The following is a 24,298-nucleotide window of genomic DNA, read 5'->3' on the forward strand; positions in this document are numbered from 1 at the left end:
GTGTTTACAGTGACCTCAATGAAAGCTGGAATGGCTCTTTCTAATTATATCTAACATCAGAATGATTGGACTGGGAAAAGCAGAAATTTCTTGTCATGGTGTTCTGAAAATTCATACTGCAACAAAAGATCAGAATTGATTCATCTCAGTATCAGATTTTAATGATAAAGTCTTTTATCAAAGCTGCAAAAGTACTTGATATATGGAGTAATAAAGAGAAAAACAAAGTAAAAATAACATTAGATAACTCCACCTCTAATCAGTTTCTTTGGTGTGGTGCTGGCAGGAATTTGGAGCAGATTTATATATTTAAGATGAAATAGAACAGGGAAGGAGTTGGAACATACAAATCCTAAAGGAGAAAAATGTCTGCAAGCTAGATATTGAATGGTCTAAAAGATCTTTTAATCACAGGATTTTAAAGATACCTAGGCTGGTGATGAAACTTCACATCTCCTAATAGTTGCTATATATACCTGTTCTGCACAGATCAAAGGGGAAAGCTACTTCTACCGCTCATTGTCTGCTGTTCTCATGAACACACGGATATTCTCATTTAACCATTTCCCTACATTTTGATAGAAAACAATTTCTACAAAGAAAAAAATTAACCTGGAAAGGGAAGATATTTAGCAAAGGATACCACAGAATGAGCAGGAGCACTTTCTGACAGCAGGTCAGCTTAGATAGCTGGGATGGGTCATGTTCAAATGAGAAGCTTTTGCTAGGAGCTGCAGACCACTAATGGAACGATTAGGTGAAGGACTGATTTGTGCACCCGTGTGGTGGTTTTACCCTGCTGGGCAGTTGAACACCACCACAACCACTCTCTCAATCCCGCTACTCAAAGGTAAAGGGGAAGAAAATACAATGGAAAGAGCTTAAGGGTTGAAATAAGGACAAAGAGATCACTCGACAATTGTTGTCATGGCCAAAACAGACTCAGCATAGGGAGATTCATGTAATTTATTGTCAAATGATAACAGACTAGAGCAGTGAGAACTAAAAGCAAACCAAAAACACCTTCCCCCCCCCCCCCCTTCCAACTCCTCCCCCCGAGCTGCACAGGAGAACGGGGAATGGGGGCTGCGGTCAGTCCCTGATGCTTCATCTCCACTGCTCCTTCACGGTCACTCTCTGCCCCTGCTCCACGTGGGGTCCCTCCCACGGGATGCCGTCCTTCCTGAACTGAGCCTGGGGGGCTGCCCACAGGCTGCAGCTCTTCAAGAACTTCTCCCACATGGCTCCGTACCACGGGGTCCATCCCCCAGGAGCAAACTGCTCCAGCACAGGTCCCCCACGGCTGACAGCTCCCCCCAGACCCCCTGCTCCTGTGTGATCCTCTCCACGGGCTGCAGCTCCGGCCCGGGGCCTGCTCCTGAGGGGCTCTCCATGGGCCGCAGCCTCCTCCAGGCCACATCCACCTGCTCCACCGGGGGCTCCTCCACGGGGGGGCTGCAGCGTGGAGATCTGCTCCATGTGGGACCCGTGGGCTGCAGGGGGACAGCCTGCTCCACCAGGGGCCTCTCCACGGGCCGCAGGGGAACTCGTGCTGCGTGCCTGGAGCACCTCCTGCCCTCCTACTGCGCTCACCTTGGGGGCTGCAGGGCTGCTTCTCTCTCAGCTCTCACCCCTCTCTCCCAGCTGCTGTAGCACAACAGATTTACCCTTTCTTCAATCTGCCCTCCCAGAGGCCCAACCAACGTCACTTATGGCGCGGCTCTGGCCAGCAGTGGATCCCTTTTGGAGCTGTCTGGAGCTGGGTCTGATCTGACCTGGGGCAGCTGCTGGGCTCTGCTCACAGAGGCCACCCGCACATACCACCTGCCACCAAAACCTTGCCACGTAAACCAAATATACAAACTGCTCTAATCTTGTGGTGAAAACTGTGGGAACTAATCCCAGAAGTAACAATTCTTTGGCAAATGGGAGCCTTTCTATTGCCTTCAGAGTGCACTGGCACGTTCCTCTGTAATTGTGCTTGGTTGACATTGATAGGTATCAGTAAAAATCTGTCTTTAACAAACTTACAACTAACAGTTGTCAGTTATAAAGGCCTTTGCAGGCATAAATTAATTAAAGTTTTGATCACATGAATGCATGAAACTTTTCTGGTTTCAACCAGGTAGATAGTCTTGGTGGTGTTACTTTTATCATCCTGAGTGTAAAGTCGAGAATTTTATACTGTAAATTCAGTGGAAAAGGAATGGTGCGATTTGGCATGTCTGCGCAACATTTAGAAAGAAAAGGCGCAGTTCAGAGTGGGGTCTCCAGCATACTTTCATCTCCTTAATTTTTTTCCACTGGCATGACTGTACACTGCTGTATGGCAACTGTACCAGTAAAAAAAAAATAAAAATGAAGGCCTAGATGTATGGAACAGGATGAATTTTAAGCTGTAGGAAGGACTGAGCCCCTCCTTAAGTGTCTTTCAGTCAGCTACAACTGTTGTTGCGTAGTTCAAATATTCTTAACTTTTTGTTAAATAGTTCAAAATGAATTGAAAGGTCTTTGACGCTGGATTTGAGTGATGCAAACGAAAGATAAAAATAAAATGACGTTTGTTTCAAAACCCCTTTGAAATGCAATCAAATTATTCTTATTAATTTATATTCGACATATATCAAAAAGATTTCTCTGTGAGCGCTTTTACCTTTTGTAAAATTGCGTCAAGTGGAATGTACTGGGTATTTACTTTGCTCTGGGTGCTGGTCACTACACTATTCTGTGTGATAATTTCCAAAAAAAAAAAAAAAAAAGAAGAGAGATGGGGTTTTAAAGAAATAGTTGAGAAGACAATGGTACTTAATGATGATATCTATTCTGAAGTGGAATTTTTTGCTCTTAATTCAGCACATCCAGAGCTGTCTGTTTAAAGGTAGATGTGCTAAGGAGCTGCTGAACACAATCAAAGCCAGAGGTGAGCCACAGCCTTGCCATTATGTGTGTAAAGTTTACCCCCATGGACACCCACCCAGGTGCTGGCCGGGCTGTGGTACAGCTCTTGGATTTGCTCCTGGGGCAGGAGCTGTGGAGTTTTCACATCCTCTCCAGGAGTCAGAAAGTGAAACCATGGTTCCTGGCCAAGCAAAATATATTAATATGTTGCTATGAGGCTTATAACTTTACGACAAGATTTACCAGATTTTCTTTTGACTAAGTACAGTTTAGGAGTTACTCACAGAAGAAATCTTTGGAAGTCAGGGAATGACTATTATAAATGATAATCCATAAAGTTCTGTTAATGTTCTTCAAATAGAAGTAGGAGAAGAAAAAAAGACAAGAAAAGCATTGTATTAGATACCATACCTATTAAATTGGCATAATTATTTCAGGTAAACTAATTGCAACAAGTATGATTTTTACCTCTGTGAATTTGGCAAACTGAACGTGCATTTATATGTTATCCTCCACCTCACTGCCTTACCAGACTAACGGAGATGTTTGAACTGAAGAACCAACTTTCCAGAAAGCTTTAATGACTTTCTCAAATGCTATGTTCTTGTTTTCTCATTCTCCATCCCTTTTTAAAAATGGAAAGAAAAATGCAACAAAAATAACCCATTTTTCCCTCAGGAAAGACTTATTATACCAAGTAGTTTAACATACATTCATTGGAAACAGTTTAATTCTATTCCATTTATGTTACTTAAACACAGAATATTAAACATGAGAATTTTCCCTTACAATTTTGTTGGTTTGGCCATGTTGTAACCAAACTGTGTTAGGGTCATTAGTACAAAAACCTGCATTTTGCTTTGGTTGAAATGCAAAATTAATACAAATGTGTGGTTTTGAGGGTCTCCTGTTTGGAACATGTTTATAGCTACCACAGTTCTGAGAGTTCCTGTTGAGAAGTAGGGCTTCTGGTTTTCTGGAGTCTTCTTAAAAGGCTTTTGGCTGACTTAGAGTTAAATGAAAAAATTGTGAAATAACCCATAAATTGGAGCCTCCTCAGAATCTACAGCTGCTCACAGCAGTTAATCCTCCTGTCTATAAACTTTATGTCAAGAATATAAATCTCACTGAGAAGTTGCATGGGGCTTCTCAAGTCCATAACTTCAGGAGCAGTGTGCTGGTCTAAGAGCAGAATCCTTACAGTTTCTAAAACCATGATCCATGTAAAAGCCAGGCGAGCTCCACTGGGTTGCTAAGTGCCAAAAAAAATCTGATCAGAGGATTTGGAGAAGAATCTCATGCTAAACAAATGGGCATTTCCCAGAAAATTGTTTTCATTGCTTGCTCTTGACCAATACAAAGAGATGATGATGATGATGATGATGATTATTATTATTATTATTATTATTATTTAACCCTGATGCTGTAAGTTTGTAACCCTATCTTGTTGGAATAAGGTGGATAGCACTACATCTGCATTGCATATCCTGGCTTTTAATGAAGTAGCTGAGAGATGTGTTATTGATACCTGAAAACCTACTATGCTAATCCAAGTGTGTGTGACCTAACAGCGGTTTTAAGGGATTAAGTCATGTTTCATACTTTACAATTAAGTAAAGTTTCATACAAAGTACAACATTCATGCTGCCATTCTATATTTATGAAGTATCTAACACACATAAAATGTTAAATTTACTCCCTTTGGTTTGAGGACTGTTGCACATTATGTAACACCCCAGGGACTTCTATAAATAACAAAAATTTTTAACAGTCACTTTGCTGCTGTGTGGAATCATGTTCTTTTGACAATGCATTGAGCTGGAAATCCAAGCTCATAAGCAAATGCTCAGGGTTCTGCTTCAAAAAGAACCTGAGAACCTCCTGGGTTGTGCTGAGCAAACTCTGCCTCATTTATGCAGTTGCATTAAGGCTCAACTGAAAACATTTTTTTTTCATTTCTGTGGAGATGATATATATTTCGCTTTGCTTTTTTCAGCAAAAGATATGTGTATTGGAAGCTGGTATTTTGTTGTGATTCATTTATTGAATTTAGATGCTTTGTGCCTACAGATAAGATCCGGTTTTCATTTGAATCTGATTTTTTTTTAAATTCCCATGAGTCTTTCTCCACAGTTAGTTCTACTGTCTGTTACTTTGACTTACCCTGCTCTACAAGCAGAGCTAGAGTATTGGGGAGGTTGTAATGACTTTTCCTTGTTCAGATGGCTTTTGAATATTTCCAAGGAGGGAAACTCCACAACCTCCCTGGACAACCTGTTCCACTGCTCCATCACCCACAAAGGAAAGAAGTGTCTCCTGATGTTCAGAGGGAACCTCCTGTTTGCCAGTTTGTGCCCCTTGCTTCTTATTTTGTGACTGGGCACTGCTGAAAAGAGCCTGGCTCCATCCTGTTTGCACACTTTTTTCAGGTATTTATAGACATTGATAAGATCATGCCCTACCCAAAGCTTCTCTTCTCCAGGCTGAAGCATCCCAGTTCTCTTGGCCAAACATAGAATCATAGAGTATCCTGAGATGGAAGGGACCCACAAAGAAGGGTCATAGGAGAGGTGCCACAATGTCTTCATCATCTTCGTGGTCCTCTGCTGGACACTGTCTGGTTTGTCCATGTTTCTCTTGTACCAGGGAGCCCAGAACTGAACACAGTACTCCAGGTGTGGCCTCACCAGTGCTGAGTAGAGGGGAAGGATCATCTCTCTCAACCTTTTGGCAGCGCTCCTCTTAATGCAGACCAGGGTACAATTAGCCTTCCTTGCCACAAGGGTACATTGCTAGATCATGTTGACCGTGGAGTCCACCATGAACACCAAGTACTTCTCTGTAAAGTTTTTCCCATTGGATGTGTAGGACAGTCTGTCTTCTTTGCATTAGCTCTTACTATGTTTGCAGAATTTCATATCCCAATGCCGAGACTTTTTTTCTTTAGGGTAAACCATCCTATTTTTTTTGTATGTCATATTTTCTAGACATTTCATCAAATTCACCAGACTATCTCCAACTGATCCATCTCTTTCTTTCTTTCTTTATGTGTTGTACCAAATATGAACAGATTCATCCATCTGGGACCTGAACACTGATGGTCAGCGGAGAATTACTTCCTATGTTTTGCAAGCTATATAATTGTTTATAGAGCCTTGTAAAATGTTTTCATTCTTAATGACAGCATGACTTGTTGGCTTACATTCTTCTCTTCTACTCTGTAGACTCTGAGCCATCTTCTTAGGAACTGTTATTCTGCATTTATTTTTGTATTTGATTATTTCTGTCTTAGTTTATTCATTGCCCTTGTTTGGAATTCTGTTCTTAGCCCATTTCTCCAATTTAAGGGATTTTTTGAATTTAGTTGTCTTCATTGTAGTTGCAGCCATTCTTCTAGATGCGTCACCTGGAAACATGCCAACCAGAGTCATTATTTTACTTTTGAGAAGTTACTGTTTGCCTTGTCCAGTGCTCACAAAATCCTCATAGCCCCTAACTGCTTAAATACTTTGGAATATCTTGCTGTAAATGTTCACAAGACACTGTCATGTATCCAAGAGGGCATTCAAAGAAGTGAACACGGCTGGTTTAGATTTTAGGTTAGCAGCTAATTCACCTTTCTAGAAGTTACCCTATACTTTCATCCTCAATATGAAGTAATGCTTTCTTTTTTTATGAGCTTATGTTATTTTCTTTGTACCTTGAAATGTGTGATGGTGTCCAGGCTTCTTTGTCATAAGCTGATTTTCCCCCCAGTTCCCCCAATCCTCTAATTAATAATATGCCTTTTAAACAAGAAGGTCTGTTTATTGTCATTGATTTTATTCATTGAATGAAGTCAAGCATGTGAGTGCAACTGTTTACAAAAGTGTGACACAGCACTCTGAGTTTCCTAACCCACTCCTAATAAAAAAGAACCCTAAAAACAGAAAGCTTTTATAACAATTCAGGAAGGATTATGTACTGATCAAAGTCAGAGAAGAAGCTCCACTGAAATTTGTGGGAAGATTGCAGAGGTTGCAGAATACATGGGCCAGGCTTAAGAGGAAAGAAAATTAACTCTTAAACCCTCAAATCTTTCTCAAAAATACTGCCTCATGCTCCCATTAGTATTTTGCAGAAGATCCATACTTAATCCTAGTGTGGTGTGAACCAAGAGCTTGCAGAGCTGGGATGATGTGTACCTGTTGAAGTAGCTGGTGGTATACAGCACAGTAGGAGACAGTCTCATGTTGTCAAACAGCAGCTTTAGTCTGTCAGTGTTCCCTGGGTGGGTCTTTTGGGAGAGGAAGGCAGGAAGAGTCCTGGGGCATCAGGGACTTTTCTGTGTGCTCCCTTTTCTTTGCAGTGGGTTTGCAGTGAGAGTAAAACAGCAACTTTTTTATTATTATTATTTTATTATTATTATTATTATTTAATTTCCTGGAGCTACTTAGGATTTCACGGCAACATAATCCTGTAAAACATAAGATGCAAATGCTCGTTTCAAAATGTTCCCAATTCCATTACACCACTGTATATCAGAAAATGACCTCTGAAAACAGTGGAATTATTCTCATTTTATTCTGTGAGAAGATAATTAAAGAGACAGAAATGCAATAAAATGTAGCAGTAATGAAATATAACAGATGACAGAAGTGTTTCAATCTTTCCCTGCTTACAAGAAAGATAGATGATGTAATCCTGATTGCCTGTAGGTTTATGGTCTTGGTGTAGAGCTGGACAGCTCTGGGGAGCTGCACAGAAGTGCAACTTGCTATGGCTAGCTCCAAGAAAACCCCATGTTACATCTTGTACAGGTATACTTCAGGATACAGAGAAGAGGCGAGACACTCCAAAGGGAAGAAAAGGAGATTCTGCTGAATCATAGCTCCAGTTCAAAGCTCACTAGAATAGGTCTGAATCATCTCTGAAACTTCTTTGGAAGGGAGAGGACTTTGTAAAGGCTGAGCAGAAGGATGTAGTCTTTGCTATTCTCTGTTGCTGTCTGTCTTGTAAGCGTGTTTCCCCAGGTAAGCAGGGACAACTTTTTTTCTGCTTGTCCTCTTGAAGAGGTTAGCAGGTTAGTTTGGAAAAAAAAAAAAAAGGAAAAAAAAAAAAGAAACAACCAACATCAAGAATCACTAAAATCAGTAATATGACATGCAAAGAATGATAGAAAGTATCAACAATTCCTGTTAAGCAAATGTTAAAAATCTTCAGAGGGTAAAGTCTAAATAGCATTGAACATTTGACACTGTCCTGTTTCAGCTGAGATGGAGTTAATTTTCTCCATGGAGGCTGGTATGGTGCTGTGTTCTGGATTTAGGAGAAAAATAACATTGGTAACACACCGATGTTTAGCTGTTGCAGAGCAACGCTCACACAGAGCCAAGGACTGTTCAGCTCCTGGTGCTGCCCTGCCAGCGAGGTACCTGGGGGTGCACAACGAGCTGGGAGGGGACACAGCCAGGAGGGGACACAGCCAGGAGCTGGCCAAAGGGATGTCCCATGCAATGGAACAATAAAACTGGGGGGACTGGCTGGGGGGCAACCACTGCTCTGGGACTAGCTCGGGATCACTCAGCAGATAGTGAGCAATCGCGTTATGCATTACTTGCTTTGTATATTATTTGTTATTATTATTATTGTTATTGTTATTACTATCATCATCAGCATTATTATTATCATCATTATTATTATTATCATCACCATCCCTTCTTTTTCTGTCCTATTAAACTATCTTTATCTCAACCCATGAGTTTTACCTTTTTCTTTTCCAGTTCCCCATCCAACTGCGGCTGTGTGGTGCTTAGCTTTCTGCTGGGTTAAACTGCAACAGACACTTTTAGGAAACTGAGCAGTTCCTTTGCAGATGTTTCTCAACATGCTGTAGAAACCCTCAACCCTGTTTAAGCAGGGGCTCAGCTCACTTGGGCAGAGGAACAGGCTATTATTAGTTAGGCATTTTACAGAATTGCCCTTGTCTTTCACTGCTTCTCACACAGAAGTCTTGAAATGTGTTATAGGGAGGTCGATATCATTGTTCCTGCTGTGATGAAAGCACAAATAAGCACTTAGAGTTGATAATTTGCCTGGGGTTACCCAGAGGCAGAGCAGAGGACTCCGGAGTGCTTGCTTACTGCGTTAGTCACTCGATCAGTGTTCCCAGGGAAGAATCCACTCGGGGATGGTTGGCACAATATATTCACACAGATAGAGATCACATCAAAGAGTTTAACACCTAAAATTGACAAAAGAGAAGCAGGAGCACAGAGGGGTGCATTAATTTTCTTCTAGTCTCACAGCAGGTTGTCAGGAGAAGCACGGCTCCAAGCCAGGTGGCTTGCCTGCTGACGGGCCAGGCAAGCCAGGGGCCGTGGTCACACTCTCACCTCCCGAGCTGACAGCCTCTTTTCTCCTGGAGATGGAAGAGAGAAGTGATAATATGAGGTACATTTATTTTGTACACCAGTGATGTTCTGGACATAGGAAAAAAGAAAAACTCTCTGGAAAGGGTGAAAAAGTAAGAAGAGAATATAGAAATGCTATATTATGTATTTCACATTTAGCAATTTGCACTTCAGAGTTAAAACAATTTCACGTGTCCTTTGACAGCATGAGGCTGCATGCATGAAGAAAGCATCTATTTCCCTTATGTGTTAAGCAGGGAGTCATATGTTTTAAAAATTAAAAAGAACAATTAGTCTTGGAGTAGTAAATCTGCCCAGCTAGATAGCTGATCAGCTTTCTCCCAGAGATTGCTCTCCCAGATCAGAGTTGAGGAAACAAGGTTTAGAAATGTAGATATTAGTAGGTATGTGGGAATATAAATTTGGAAAATTGACAATCATAATTTCTTTTATTTTCTTGCATTTGCTGAGTTCCCAGGCTGGCATCAGAAGCTGCACGTGCTGTGTTGCTGGCAGGATGGGGTATGCTTCAGTGGATGGGACATGGGGACAGGATAGGCTTGTCCTCATATTGGCAGTAGGATCTGCAATAACAGCACATTACTTGATGTAGAAAATTCCTAATAGAAACAGGAACTTCTCTACATCTCCCCCAAACATGGAAGGTCCCATGCAGGAGTAGCTGTCAGCACAGCAGGAGCTTCCAGACCTCTGGATGCTTAAATCACATTGCTATTACAGACACCTCTGGGTTCTCTGCCTGAGGTTTTCCTATTTTGCTTGGGAGGATTATGGATGGAAGGAGGATTAAATGATATGTTGAATCATGTGAGGATGAGAAAATGTCTGCATGAAGCATGAAATTGTGACTGGAGGAGACCTTTTTGTTTCAGGAGGAATTTTGTGGAATATAAAAATACAGAATTAAGACATTATGGTTCCTAACACTTATGAGAATTCTTTGCTTAGATGCAAAAGGTTTGTTTGTTGCATCTGTTTTGACTCTGAGATCCTTGATCTGAGATCTCTTGGGTTAAAGACTGTGGGTTTTTTTAGGTCACCTAGTGCAGTATTGCCCTGCTCTTTGTGTACTCCTGGAATGAAAACATTAACAGTTAATGTGGTTCATGGCAGAGTCTATGAGAGGCTGTGTTTACAAAGATGGCTACTTTATCCTATTTAATTCTTTTCTGCTTAAGCAAAACATGTTCATCTTAGGTTTTTTGTTTGTTTGTTTGTTTTTTATACTATAATCAGGTGAAAAATAGTGCTTTAACTGACAATTTTTCTTGTGTGACCTGAGTAAGTTAATAAAAATCAGAATGTATGTAGCCCCAAACTTGAAATATATCACTACAGTTGAGTTTCAATGTGCATTTCAATCTGGTATTTTTGTGCTGAACTGCCGTCCTGGTGCAAGAGTTAATAAGCCAGGATCTCATTCATTATCAGCCACTGGACATCATTCAGAAGTTGGAACACCTAGCCATTTAACAGGCAAATGTAAAATTGGTAAAACAGTGCAATGGAGCCCTTGATCTTTTCTGATGCTCCTTTCCTACTGTTCTTCCTTCTGTTCTGCAAATACAAATTATACAGATCTGTATCAGCAAGAAATCTGCAAACTCTAACAGAATGTCACCCTTCAAGTACTCTGCATATACGAGAAGGCAGATGGAAATAGGAGCACTGATGCACTTTTTCCGTGCCGTTCATTATTTTATAGAATTCTTTCTCATGTCTGTTCTTATTTGACTACTCAATGGCATGGCCACATTTGAATTAGTAGCTGTTTGCTGAAAAAGAACTACTTCACTATTTAACTGGTCTGCTTTCAGATATTTGTAGCTTCCTTTTCATTTTATGGTTTTAGAATTTGTATCTAATTAACAGAGAAGAAGCTAATTTGGAATTTGGATTTAAGACCAGGTACATTCTAGGAGCAAAACTTAGAAACAGTATTTATACCGATTCTGAGAAATACATGTAATTGTGATTGCTTTTGTATTTAATCGGGCTGGAATGGAGTCCAACATCTGATTTGGGAATATTTTTGTGTGAGTATAGGATATTTTATGACTCACCTTGGTGGGTAGACTATTGAGTCTCATTACTTGAATAGGTGGTATAAAAGGCTATCATTCTATCTGAAGAGTAAATAGGGGGAAGGTAGAATGGAGATCCACCTATAAACTGATTTTTACTTTTTTAAACTATTCTTATTTTTATTTTTTAGGTGATGGAAATTAAAGGACAAATGATTCATGTGCCAGAATCAAATTCAATTTTGTTTCTGGGGTCCCCCTGTGTGGACAAGCTGGATGAACTGATGGGCCGAGGCCTCCACCTTTCGGACATTCCTATCCATGATGCTACTCGCGATGTCATATTGGTTGGGGAGCAAGCAAAGGCCCAGGATGGCTTGAAAAAACGAATGGATAAGCTGAAGGCAACGCTAGAATGCACACACCAAGCCCTGGAAGAGGAGAAAAAGAAAACAGTAGATCTCCTTATTTCTATTTTCCCTGAAGAAGTGGCTCAGCAGTTGTGGCAGGGGCAGCAGGTTCAGGCCAGGAAATTTGATGATGTCACCATGCTCTTTTCGGACATTGTTGGCTTCACTGCCATCTGCGCACAGTGCACACCCATGCAGGTCATCAGCATGCTGAACGAACTCTACACACGGTTTGACCATCAGTGTGGATTCCTGGACATCTACAAGGTAACAGCTCAAGCCCTAAGTTAGCAAAATCTAATTGAAATTGAGATATGAAATCTTACCAGTAGCCACCTTCTTAAATTACAGACTTTGCCTATAAAAATGGGAAAGGCAGTTATTTGTTTCACAGGAAAAAAATTAAATTTGAAATATGTCCAAGATCAAATGCTTTGATGCTGAGATGTCATTGTGTTTCCCCCATGGGAATATATGCCATATTCCTGTTTTCTTACAGGGACATACACCTCCTGTGTTACAGTCTGGTTATATAGTCTGGTTTCCTTTAAGTGACACATTGATCATAGTGTACTAAGGGTGCTGAAGTCCATAATGATTATCCTAGGCTAAAACACATCTCCTGGAAGGCACTCAAATAATTTCTGTTTCAGCGGAATCCTGAATGTTTTCAGGTTTAGACACTTATATTTTCAATAAATTAATTTTTTTAGTTTATTTTTATTAATTTATTATTAATTTAATATTTTTTCATAAATTAAAAATTTCCATAAAGAACAAGGCATTCACTTAAAAAGAGGGTAATAAAGGATTTAACCTTCCACTGAAAACAAGGAAGAAGACAGCTGTTGTCCATTTTATTGGTTTTACCATGCAGGGCAGTTGAACACCACCACACTCTCTCATTCCCTGTCCTAAAAGGAAGACGAGGAGAATATATAAGGGAAAGGCCTCAAGAGCTGAGATAAGGACAGGGAGATCACTCAACAGTTACCATCACAGGCAAACACACCCAACATAGGGAGATTAATATAATTTATTGCCTTTGACCGGCAGACTAGAGCAGTGAGAAACAGAAAACTAAAAACACCTTCACCCCTGCTCAGAAGCCAAATGCCATGCTAGAAGAGGGCTACAACGGAAGGTAGTGACCATCATTTGAAAATGTTTGTGGTGTTATAGCTGGAAAAGATTGGAAGTTTGATCTTGGTTTGTATTAATCTGTTAAAGCACTGGTTCTCAAGTCAACTCTGAGAATGTGACTTGAGAGACTTCTGACCCACAGCTGAGAGCCATATCTAGTGACCCTGTTTCACATGCTGTGTCTGGTACATGGGTGTAGTTAGTGTTTTCCCAGATGATTTATTTTAGTTAACTGTTTTGAGGCATTCAGGACATTTTTTGTTAAAAACTGCAGTTGCGTAGCAATAGGAAGTAAAGTATCTCATACTCTCTGACCTGTTTGGAAGTAAGGTTGGCTGAGTCCTGTGAGAACACTATGAAAGAATATTTTTACATAACTCACAAATATTATGCCATTTAGACCATGTATTACTGCTCTTCACCTAGCTTTCTTTGCGCCACTTTGGATGAAAGATGTTACTGCACAGCAATATTGTCCTGACCAGTGAAATAATATGGTGGCTGCTCAGATAGGCAAAGTAAGATTTATGCATCCCAAAAAGGTACAAGTACTCCAAAAAAAATTAGACCCCCATGTAATTCTATGAGAATAGGAATAAACAAACCCTATTTTTCTATGGAAGGGTATCTAACAGCCTTTCTCCACTGCTACTGCCTTAATACATCTAGTTCTTCCTCAGATCACTTCATCCTAGGTTTTCATTCATCACCCTACTCCCCCATGTCCCTTGAGCATCCCTACAGCCCCGCCACCACTGAATTTGCTCCACAGCCCCCCTCCCAGTGAGCAGGGTGGTGTGTGCTGTCGTTATTTTGGAGCTGTGTGCACCTGCCCTGCTTGCTGATCGCTGAGCCCGGGATGCCAACGAGATCGTGTTGCTGCCAGGCTCACATGACAGTCAGTTCCACCGCTGGGGACACTGTTCTGAACCTCCCACATCCATCCAGTCATGGATCTTCTCCCAGCCTGTGGGAACTTGGTCTTTGAAATCTTTATTTTTTTTTCTTCCTTTTTTTCCTTTTTCCTTTTAACTAGGAGTCTAAAAAAGTTACTGTGGGGCTAGGTAAAAGTGACTCAGTTAAGCATTACAGAAAGACGGAAAACCCGGGCATTGAACCCTCTTTCATTTCCTTAGAGAAACAAGCTTAAAATAAAATGACAATTCCTTTTGAAAAAGCATTTGCATTTTTAAATAAAAATAGCTCATGTGTTTATATTTTTCATTTGTTTCAGATGATATTCTGGAAGCTAATTTTATTAATAAGTATGATCAACACCACAACTATAATTTTAGAAGTTATTGTCAAGCAATGAATTTGAGATATGTAATCACCAGTGTTTGTACCTGCAGCCTGCCTCTAAGATATAGTCCTGTAACTAGGCTACAGAAATTCATCATGTGACCTATATTATATATACATCAAAACACAACAATTTTCAAATTTGCTTCTGTTGAAGGAACATGGAAAGAATTATTTGCAAAGATTATTTGGAGAGTACTTCTGAATACCAAATTCATCATTTTGTAAACAGAATATTAAGCAAAATTCATTAAATAGATTCCATGCTGTAAATTATTCACCCAGCTTTACTGTTACAGCATTTTAAATTCAGAACCTCAGTGCTTCTAATTTTGGAGTCAGACAATGAACATAATGAACATAATACTTTTCAATTGTCTCATACTATTCATTCAGGAATATGTACAGAGAAGTATGACATGGAAAGAAGAACAAAGATGCCTGTATTTAACAAAGATGCCTGTATTTAACATAGAACATGGAGGGCAAGCATAATGATGTGTTGGTTGAAGAATAAGAAATGTTTGTTGAGGGCTGAAGGGGGATGAATCAGACTTTGAAATACCTTGGAAATGAAAGTAAGTAGCTATAACTGATGAGACAGGGAAAGGGTATCCAGTGGAATGATGCGCAGGTATGAATGACACAGGCAAATGATGGGCTCTGAAAATAAACTTCACAGCAGAATTTTAAATGGATATGAGGGATGACAGATTACATTCCTACAGGCTGAAGGAGAACATCACAGTAATTGAGATGCATCGTGATACGAGCCTGGGTGACAGTTCTAGAAATTTGTGTTTTAGAGAGTGAAACTTTAGAAAGAATCTGCTTACATATAGCTTTGATAAAAAGATGAATAGGGACAGTCTTGGGGTAATCACAAAGGAGAGAGGATGCGAGAGAACTGAGACCTGGCAATGCCTTTGGGAACTGGTGCTGCTGACTATCTGAGCTAATCATGTTTGGCTTGGTACTGAGGAGTGGGAGAAAAGGATGCTGTCAAGCAGGGAGTGCAAATTATAGCAATGTAGTTGCAGATTTGAAGACCTGAGCTGCTTGGTAAGTCAGTGTCTGTGGACATGCAGATAGAAACATGGGCTCCAGGAGAAAAAGCACTGAGAAAGATAAGATCTCAATAAATTTTGAAAACAATTGCTTTGGGTAAAGTATATACTGGTTGACTTGACTGTATCTTTGTTTTGACCTGTTTTTCTCTGTATCTGAATTCCTGTCATTTGTGAGCCAAGAGCTGGGAAACGATGCTTCAGCTAAGCCACCTATTTATTAAAAAAACTATTTAGATATGCCACAGCCGTGGCTAGCATTTAAAACTTATCCCTGCAGGCTGAAATCTTCTATGTTCAAGCTTCCTGCAGCCTCTGTTTCTCTCTCTAAATAATGTCTTTGATATAGGCTCATTTTAAATACTTTTGTTGTTGAGTCTTTTTGCCTGGGTAGGCCTGTTTTCTTAACTCTTTTCTTTCTGAAACAACCCCGTTTCTCTTCTTTGTCCTTTAACTGCTGCATACAGTAAAGACAGCACGTGCTGTGGCTGTTTTTTTGGTCACGCATTCATTGGCTGGGTGGCTGTGTATGTTGGCTGGGTTTCTTTGTCCTTTCTCTGGACAGTGCAATATTCATTGCTGAAGACATTTCTTCAAGGTGGATTTTCTCCTAACCCTGAACTTCACTTTCTGTTAAGTGATGAGTCCCACTTTTCATAACTGAGCACAGAGTACTAAATGTTTTGGGCAATGAATTATTGTCAGCTGGCAAAATTTCTTTGCTGTACATCTTCTGCTATATAACTGATTCTGCTGCATTTTCAACCAGCAGAAATCAGTATTCATTTTTAGTTAAAGCAAACAAACAGAAACAAAAAAGCAATTTAAGTACTTTCCTACTTCCTTAACTATCCTCCTTGGTGTAAGATATTTGTACACAATCACATATAAGTCATTAAGTTTATTGTTGGTGCTACAATGACTAAAGGATACTGCAATGACAAGGATTCATGAGCTTCAGACTGTTCTGAAGTTTTGCAAGCTTAATGTTCCATAAGTTAAAAAGCATAATTTGCAAGTTTTCACGTAAAACTTATGGCCACTACTTTTGTCTTCTTTCCATCACTTCCTTGGTTTTAACCTTGTGTGTTCAATGCAACTACTTGACTATGTTGGGAAGGATTCAAATTCTTTTAGCTTCAGCTGAGGCATCTACAGAGTGAAGATTGTATGAAATGCAATTAAAATATGTAAACTATACCAACACTCCCCTATGAGCAATAGTATATACAGAAAATATTATAGTATCCTATTTAAAGATAAATTGATGCGAATTTGGGGATTACCGATGGAACAAGTGTTGCTTCTTCTTGTTAATTTAAAGTCAGGTTAGAGTGGATAATAGAATAAAATCCCCATCACGCAGAAACTCTTCTCTCCATGGTGCCACACAGCTGTGTAGAGCTGCTCTTTAGCAGGCTGCTCTGTTCAGGTCCCACCACAGAGGGCTTCTGAATCTTCTTGCTTTTCTTGCTCTGAGCAGGCTATAGCACTGACTTTCTCCAGCCTGTGCATGGACTTTGCTGTCACACAGAGTGTCTCACTCCATTATGGAGACAGGGCAAAGCTGGGGCGCCAATATTTTTTGGGGAAATCAGAAGTGTTTTGGGGTTATATTTAAAAAACAAAACAAAACACAGAAGGTTCCTTTCTGTCTGAAATCACCCTGCACATCTGCGTTATTATCACCAGAGAGCTCCAGTATATTTCAAGACTTCCCATTACTTTAAGCCTGTATTTGTTTTGCAGCCTTGTGGTGGATTTACACTTCTTGTCTTTAGGGAGATGTACAAATGAGGTAAACAGATATGCAGGCTCCAGAAGAGTCATTCTTTACTTTATAAACATACAGACCTGCACAAAGCGCCAAAACATCTGTGCATGTTCCCCTGCTCTAGGCAATTAATCACCCAAGAATCCTCTTAAGAGTCCAGGACTTCTGCTTCCGTGTATGATTTCTTCAGGAATATCGTGCTAGTATATATTTCCTTCTCTCTCTCTTTAGTCCGTCCTTCCACTTTTCTCTTACCTGAGAAGCCCTCATTTGTTTATGTGTCCCGTTACATTTCTCTCAGACTGCCGGGGAGCCTTAGAGCTTAAGTCCAGCTTGCTGGTTGTGGGAGTGCTTCCCATGTTCACAGTTTCTGTGTGAACACTGGCTACATCCTGACATTTTGTTTGGGCAGCACACAGAAGTTTATCCTCCTTTGGGGCTCCCTGCTCCATATTGAGAAGAAAGCCCAGTTACAGTGGCTAGAAAAGAACCATGGCCAGGAGTGTGCCCTTTTACAGCATGCAGGTCTTCATCATGCTATGTTTTTTAAAACCCACCATTAATACTTAAGTCCTTTGTTTCCTTGTGTCAGGTTTTTCAGCTGTCTAAATTTTAGTTCTTCTGAAGGACTGGAGAATATTAATTTCACATTCCATCAGCCTAAGCTATTTCTGTGTCAACAGTCCAGTATTGTCCCAGGCCTAGAGGATACTTAGCACAATCCTGACAACTTAAGGCTGGCCTTTCATATACTTCAGCCCTCCGTGATGCAGTGTTTTCATTCTTTCAAATAGTATTCATAAGTTGTACTCTAATTTCTGAAATGAACGTGGAGGATACTTAGGGAAGTTAGGAGAATATAGAAATTTCAAGACAGATAAATGAAAGCTCATATAATCTTGATGAGGTTGCTGTTCAGTGGTAGTTTTAATACTAGGGGTAGCTACAGCAATCTAAGACCCTTCTTACTGCTGGAAAACTCCTATCACATTAAACTGAAATGTGTGTCTTAAATTATACATGATTATTTTAATGGTTGCTTGTTTCGTTAGACAGTTCTTTACTTTGACATTGCAACTACCTCACATAAGGCAGAATGCCAACCAGAGCGTTTTTTATTCGTCGTAAACATTCAGTATGATTTTTGCAGTTTCATACTTGCCTACAAAAGAGAGAAATCATTTATGCACTATGACTTATGTGTTCCATGACTGTTGTGTGCAAACCTGATGTTGGCATTATGTAAACTGTAATTCTTCTTGCATGTCTGTATTTTAACTAGTGAAAAAAAAAGAACAAAAACCCACACCCAAATTTTAGAATACTAGATGTTGTCTACACAGCAAGAACCATTTGTCTATTTTCCTTTCATAAAGAAAACAGCACTCTGTGAAATCAATGTGTAGATAAAAGAATTCCTCCATATGCTGGATACTGTAAGATTTATGCTTAAGACTGCTAAGTAGGTGCTATAGAAAGAAGTTTGAATAAAACTCTTCTTGTAAAATGCTCATGAACTTGCCAGCATGTGGCATCATTAAACTCACTAAAAATAAAATGCCCTCAGGCCTGGTAAGAGCAATTGATTCATAATTAGACTCTTGGGAAAGGAGCTGGGATTTGTAGTAAGATACTGTTAAAAATGAGCTTTACCAGATGAACTGAACTTCATAGACAGACACTTGTAATCCACTTCTCCTGACATGGGCGGGGGGGGTTGCAAAAAGCAGAATTCAACATCACAAAAGCATTTCAGAGTTACCTTGAAATTGAGGCATAAGTTTTCATTGCTTAGGAGTTAATTTTGAAAAGTTGAAAGGCAGAAGCTAAGAGAGCCAAACACTAAGATAGAAACTAAAGAAGATTCCTGAATGCTATTTTGAAAACTTTTGCCGCCTTTAAAAAATGGGATTTTTCTTAAAGTATCCCAAAGATTTTGGGAACTCTATAAATGATAGTGTATCCAACATGTAGAATTCATTTCTGGAAAAACAAACAAACAAACATACAAACAAAAAAACAGCCCAAAGTACTTTAATCTAACAGATGTTTTCAAGGTTCACAATGTCATACAATTTAACTGTATTTCAAAGCTTTTCTGTGCAGTGGAAAATCATATAGAAAACTTGAAAATGCAAACAGACCTAAGCTTTGGTTTCTATTCACACATCAAGAAAACACATGCATTTTGGTTAATTTGGAAAAGGTCAGTATTCTATCTTTGTTATATATACAGATAGAAATGTAGGCCTAGAAGCTACCTCAGGATCAGAGAATGGCTGAGATTGGAAGGGACCCCTGGAGGTCTGGTCCAACTCCTGCCCAAGCAGGGACACCCAGAGCAGGCTGCCCAGGACCACGTCCAGGAGGCGTTTGGAGATCCCCAAGGAGGAGACCCCACAGCCTCTCTGGGCAGCCTGTGCCAGGGCTCCGTCACCCGCCCAGCACAGAAGTGCTGCCTGGTGCTCAGGGGGAGCCTCCTGGGTGCCCAGCTGTGCCCATTGCCTCCTGTCCTGGCACTGGGCACCGCTGAGCAGAGCCTGGCTCCGGCCTCTCTGCAGCCTCCCTTCAGGGATTTATGGACACGGATGAGATCCCCCTGAGCCTCCTCTTCTCCAGGCTGAGCAGTCCCAGCTCTCCCAGCCTCTCCTCACAGCAGAGATGCTCCAGTGCCTTCATCATCTTGGCTGTCCTGTGTTGGGCTCTCTCCAGTATGCCCAGGTCTCTCTGGTACTGGGGACCCAGAACTGGACACAATACTTCAGGTATGGGATCCTGTGGGATCCTCCAGGACCAAGCATATTTAGACCATTCTCAGTAGCAGCCTTTCTGAACTGCATTCCAAAGAAAGAGCACACATGCATTACCTCTCCATGAAATAACCTATCCAGTTTCTCTCCAGTCTCCAACGTCACTTTAACATTTATTCATGAGATTTGTATTTTAGATTGACTTGTTCATATCTTTCTACCATAGACAGCCCAAAATACTTCACCTCTTTCCTCCTTGCGTGACTGATTTAATAACATCCTTGACCTGCATGCCAAAATATGCATGCCAAAATACAGGATTTATTTATTTATTTATTTTAGCTAATTGGGATCTTGCTGTTGCTGCTGACAGACAGTATCTCAGCACTAGCAGCCAACACACTTGTGCAATCTCTTTCCTGTTACAGAGTACTTTCTGGGGGCAGGAACATTCTGTAGTGCACTTTGGAAGGCACATGGTGCATGAGAAGATAACAGCTCACCCAGGGTCTTCTGAGAGTTTCACAAACTAAGTCATCCAAGTCTTTGGCCATCCTGGCTCAGGAAAAAAAAAAAAAAAAAAAAAAAAATGATAACATGGGAGCAGTTTTTTATATTACACTGCAGGCTGGGCATGGAAGCAATTAAGTGAAGACATGAATTTTTGTGTCCTGCTGTAGTAAATGGGTAAAATGATGTTTCTAGACTTCAAGATGGAATGAATCATGCCATGGAAGTTCATTTTTCTCATCACTGACAATAGAAAGATTATGATTGAATAGTTAAAATTAGAGGCTTGACTTTAGTGTGACCAAAGCTAGGTAGTACAAGTCCCACACTGAATGACAATATTGTAAGTTCATTGCTGATTTACAGGGATGTATTTGGGAGAAGGATATGGGTAGAAGGACATATGGGGAGAAGTCAATGACATAGAATACGGATATTAAATAAATTGCTGTCTGTGGTGAGTGCTGAGACTGTTGCCTTAATATAAAACTGGAATGGTGAAGATCTCCCTTTTCTTCGGTCTTTGTCCCATACCAGTTAAAAAGGTATTCCATTTGCAACAGAACTAGAAGTCACAGACAGGAATAATGAAATCCGAATGAAAAGTGTGGAACACCACATTGCCATATACCATAGCCTTTCCCTAAGTTTCCAGATCTACAACTTAGGGCAGAAAACAGATGAAAGAAAAGCCCACTGGGAGATACTGATGACTTCAAAAGTTTCTTATAGAGTCAAATGCAAGAATTTCATCTTAAGGATGAATTTTGCAGTATTCCTTTAAATGGAATACATTTCAGCTTTCATAAAAGAAATATGTCGTTTCAAGGTACTGTGTAGTTTAGTCTTGCAGTTGGAATGAAATATGAGTAAAGAGGATAATGAAAAATGTGGGAAGGCAGAGGTCTGTACTGCAGTAGCTGAGAACACTTCCCAGATTCCCATTCCAGGTGCATTCCCATCCTGAATCCTGGTCCCATGGGATGGGAAATAAGAAGCAACCTCCTTAGATATTTGTACATTCCCTCAGGAATGCAAACTAGTTGTGCAGGAAGCAAAGACGTGCTCCAGTAAGCCCAGATTGAGGAGTATGCATGGAACTTAAGTCTGATGAAGAGACAGCCGGGGAAATACCTTGACTGTGCTCATTGAGAAATTATTTCCAGGTCTTCAAAACAAATTAAAAAGCTTGAAGTTACTGATATTTTGTTTGTTTGTTTGTTTTGTTAGTGTAATCATAGGAATCACTTAAACTTCATATTCTCCAATAAGTGTTGTTTTGAGCTTAGATTTATCTTTGAGTGGAAAGGAGCCTGACATATGGAGCATATGCAGGTTTTGCACTTGTTCATCTATATTTCTAGAGATCAGCTTTTTTCACTTGTTTATCTGTATTTCTAGGGATCAGCTTTACTAAAGGACTGTTTGGTTTCCCAGCACTTGCCCTGTCCTGCTTCTAAAACTCTGTGACCTTCCATGTTCAGCCTGCCCTTCTGCCTCTTCTTCCCATGGTCTTGTTAGAACCTTCTCTTACACTGTTCTGAGACAGAGAAGGTGAAACTATGCTATTTACAATAAAGAACTAGTCATCTAGACTATCCTCACAGTCAGCAGAGGAAAGTATGATTTTATAGGGTAAGCATTAATCTTTTTTAGGGTGAGATTCATCTTTTTAGTGTGAGATTCATCTTTTCCCAAAGGAGATGCTTAGCACAGGTCAGATGACTGTTAGAATCCCCACTTCTGTCCATGGGTTGCACGCTGAACAGAGAGAGAATAACTGTCATTACATTATAGATCTCTCTGGTTAGGTGAGCCAAATCTCACCCACTTAGTGCTCACCTTATCAACTTATCTGCAGCCTATGTGCTTGAAATGTTGCTTCTTCCCTGTTAGTGTCATCTACTTTTCATGTGATTTATTGTTATGTTTTTTTAATCATGTTATCTTCCTTAATGTAGTGTCATATTCTTTAATGCAAGGAGTGTATTTTGATTGAGTAAAATGTAGTTTCACTGCATTTTAATTTCTCTTATGCAATCATCATCAACCCAAATTTATGTTTTTCCAAATTTCATTGCTTTATGTTATATTGACACTGGAGTAACTCCCTTCACCACTGAGCATTGTTCTGTCTCTCAGTAGGGTCCCTTAGAATACTTGACAGATTAGTTCAAAGCTTGACTTTCCATGACTTTTACAAATGGAAATGATGATCTTCGTGCAAAGAGGTAAGTGCTGCATACTCCTGTAGGAACAATCAGTAATGTCTGGGATTGACTGTAAGAGGCAATGGAGTATTCAAGGGTCCTTAATGTTAATGCTGATTCTGTTCACTTTTAGCTAAGAAGAGAAATATAAATTGTATTTCATCAACCAAGGAAACTGAGGTGGTAATTTCACTGACAGTCATTAGAGAAAGATAAAGGCTGACATTCTGGCAGATGCTAATATGCTGGTTGATCACTAGGGAAACCAGTGTGTTGCAGCTCCAAACAATGCAACTCTGTGGCTCAGCTGAGCAGTAAAGTTATCTGTAATAAAATATGCAGATTTTTTTTCTTTTCTGACAAAAGTCCTCTCCTCTCCCCTCCTCTCCCCTCCTCTCCCCTCCTCTCCCCTCCTCTCCCCTCCTCTCCCCTCCTCTCCTCTCCTCTCCTCTCCTCTCCTCTCCTCTCCTCTCCTCTCCTCTCCTCTCCTCTCCTCTCCTCTCCTCTCCTCTCCTCTCCTCTCCTCTCCTCTCCTCTCCTCTCCTCTCCTCTCCTCTCCTCTCCTCTCCTCTCCTCTCCCCTCCCCTCCCCTCCCCTCCCCTCCCTTTCCCTCCCTCGTAATGTGAAGTTACAAATCAGAAACAAACAAACAAACAAACAAACAAAAACATCACCACCTCCAAACAACAACAACAACAAACAGATTTCATTATTCCCAGTGAGGGAAAAATAAAAATATTTTCTGTTACTTTAAAGTTTCTTTGGGCAATTTAAACATTACATCATGAAAAGTAATTTATATAGCAGATTTTTCTTTCTGAAATTAGTAACAAAGGGAAAAATCAGTGGCTACACTATAACCTCAATTATCTAATTGTCAGGGGAACACTATAATGGTCCATCTTTGACAGTAGTGAATGTTGAAACTTGAAGAAGTACAAGAAGCCATAATAGCTACTTATGAAATATGGCAGACTTTTTAGCCTTTCATTTTGAAATTTATGCCATGAAATGCAAGGTTATGTTCTTTATGGATGCACCTAGATCAGTGTGTCTGTATATGGGGACAGAGAGGAAACATGAACAGGCAATGGGTGAAATGAGAGCCAAGTCTTTTAAGATGAAGAATAACACTTTTGTGTGGGGAAAAAAATTACACCCAAGCAGAGTTAGTTTTCTCAGTGAGAAGAGTCAAGGGAGAAAAGGGAGGAACATTAAATTACAATTATCTAAGTCATTACGCCTTTCCCTGCTGCTTATTTCTTTATTTTCATTTCTCAAGCTCTTTAAGAGGAAACTGATATTGCAACTGCTGTTCGTTATTATTTCAATCTTATAAAATGAAACTTTATAGAATATCTTCCAGCAATAGGAGACTTTCTAGCTATTGGCAGACTGCTCATAAGTGATAAGAAACAGTTTAGTAATAAGCTTCCCTTCAGCTAAATATAGCATATACAGTTTAAATGCTGTGCCTGTAAACAGGGTGTGCAGTGTAGAGAAACTGTTTAATATTCCAAGTTTACTGCCAACTTAAAATTATAAAATACATACTTAAGCAGAAATAAATATTTCTGGTGATTAAAATAACAGAAACACATGAGACCATAAGCAGGATTTGATGCATTTAGAAACATAACTGAATTTGAAAAAGTATCTGTTACTCTAAGGAAGGAGGATAAGAAATCAAAGACCTGGAAAAGGCTGAAGAATACCTATGTCTAGTTACTCCATTAGGACCTTGTTAAAAGTGGCACGGGGTCTAAGAACAGAGAAAAAAAAAAAAAAGCTGTTTGA

At 40.0% G+C, this 24,298-nt stretch overlaps 1 protein-coding gene across 1 annotated transcript in view; it reads left to right on the forward strand.

The window, feature by feature from the left end:
- The window catches only part of GUCY1A2 (guanylate cyclase 1 soluble subunit alpha 2), a 158,836-nt gene that overhangs the window by 77,883 nt on the left and 56,655 nt on the right, over positions 1–24,298 (forward strand). The window contains exon 5 of the mRNA XM_035542651.2: positions 11,527–12,012. Coding sequence (XP_035398544.1) covers positions 11,527–12,012 — 486 coding nt within the window. The remainder of the gene's footprint in view (positions 1–11,526; positions 12,013–24,298) is intronic.

Source organism: Cygnus atratus, chromosome 1 (assembly GCF_013377495.2).
Source record: "Cygnus atratus isolate AKBS03 ecotype Queensland, Australia chromosome 1, CAtr_DNAZoo_HiC_assembly, whole genome shotgun sequence".
NCBI lineage: Eukaryota > Metazoa > Chordata > Aves > Anseriformes > Anatidae > Cygnus > Cygnus atratus.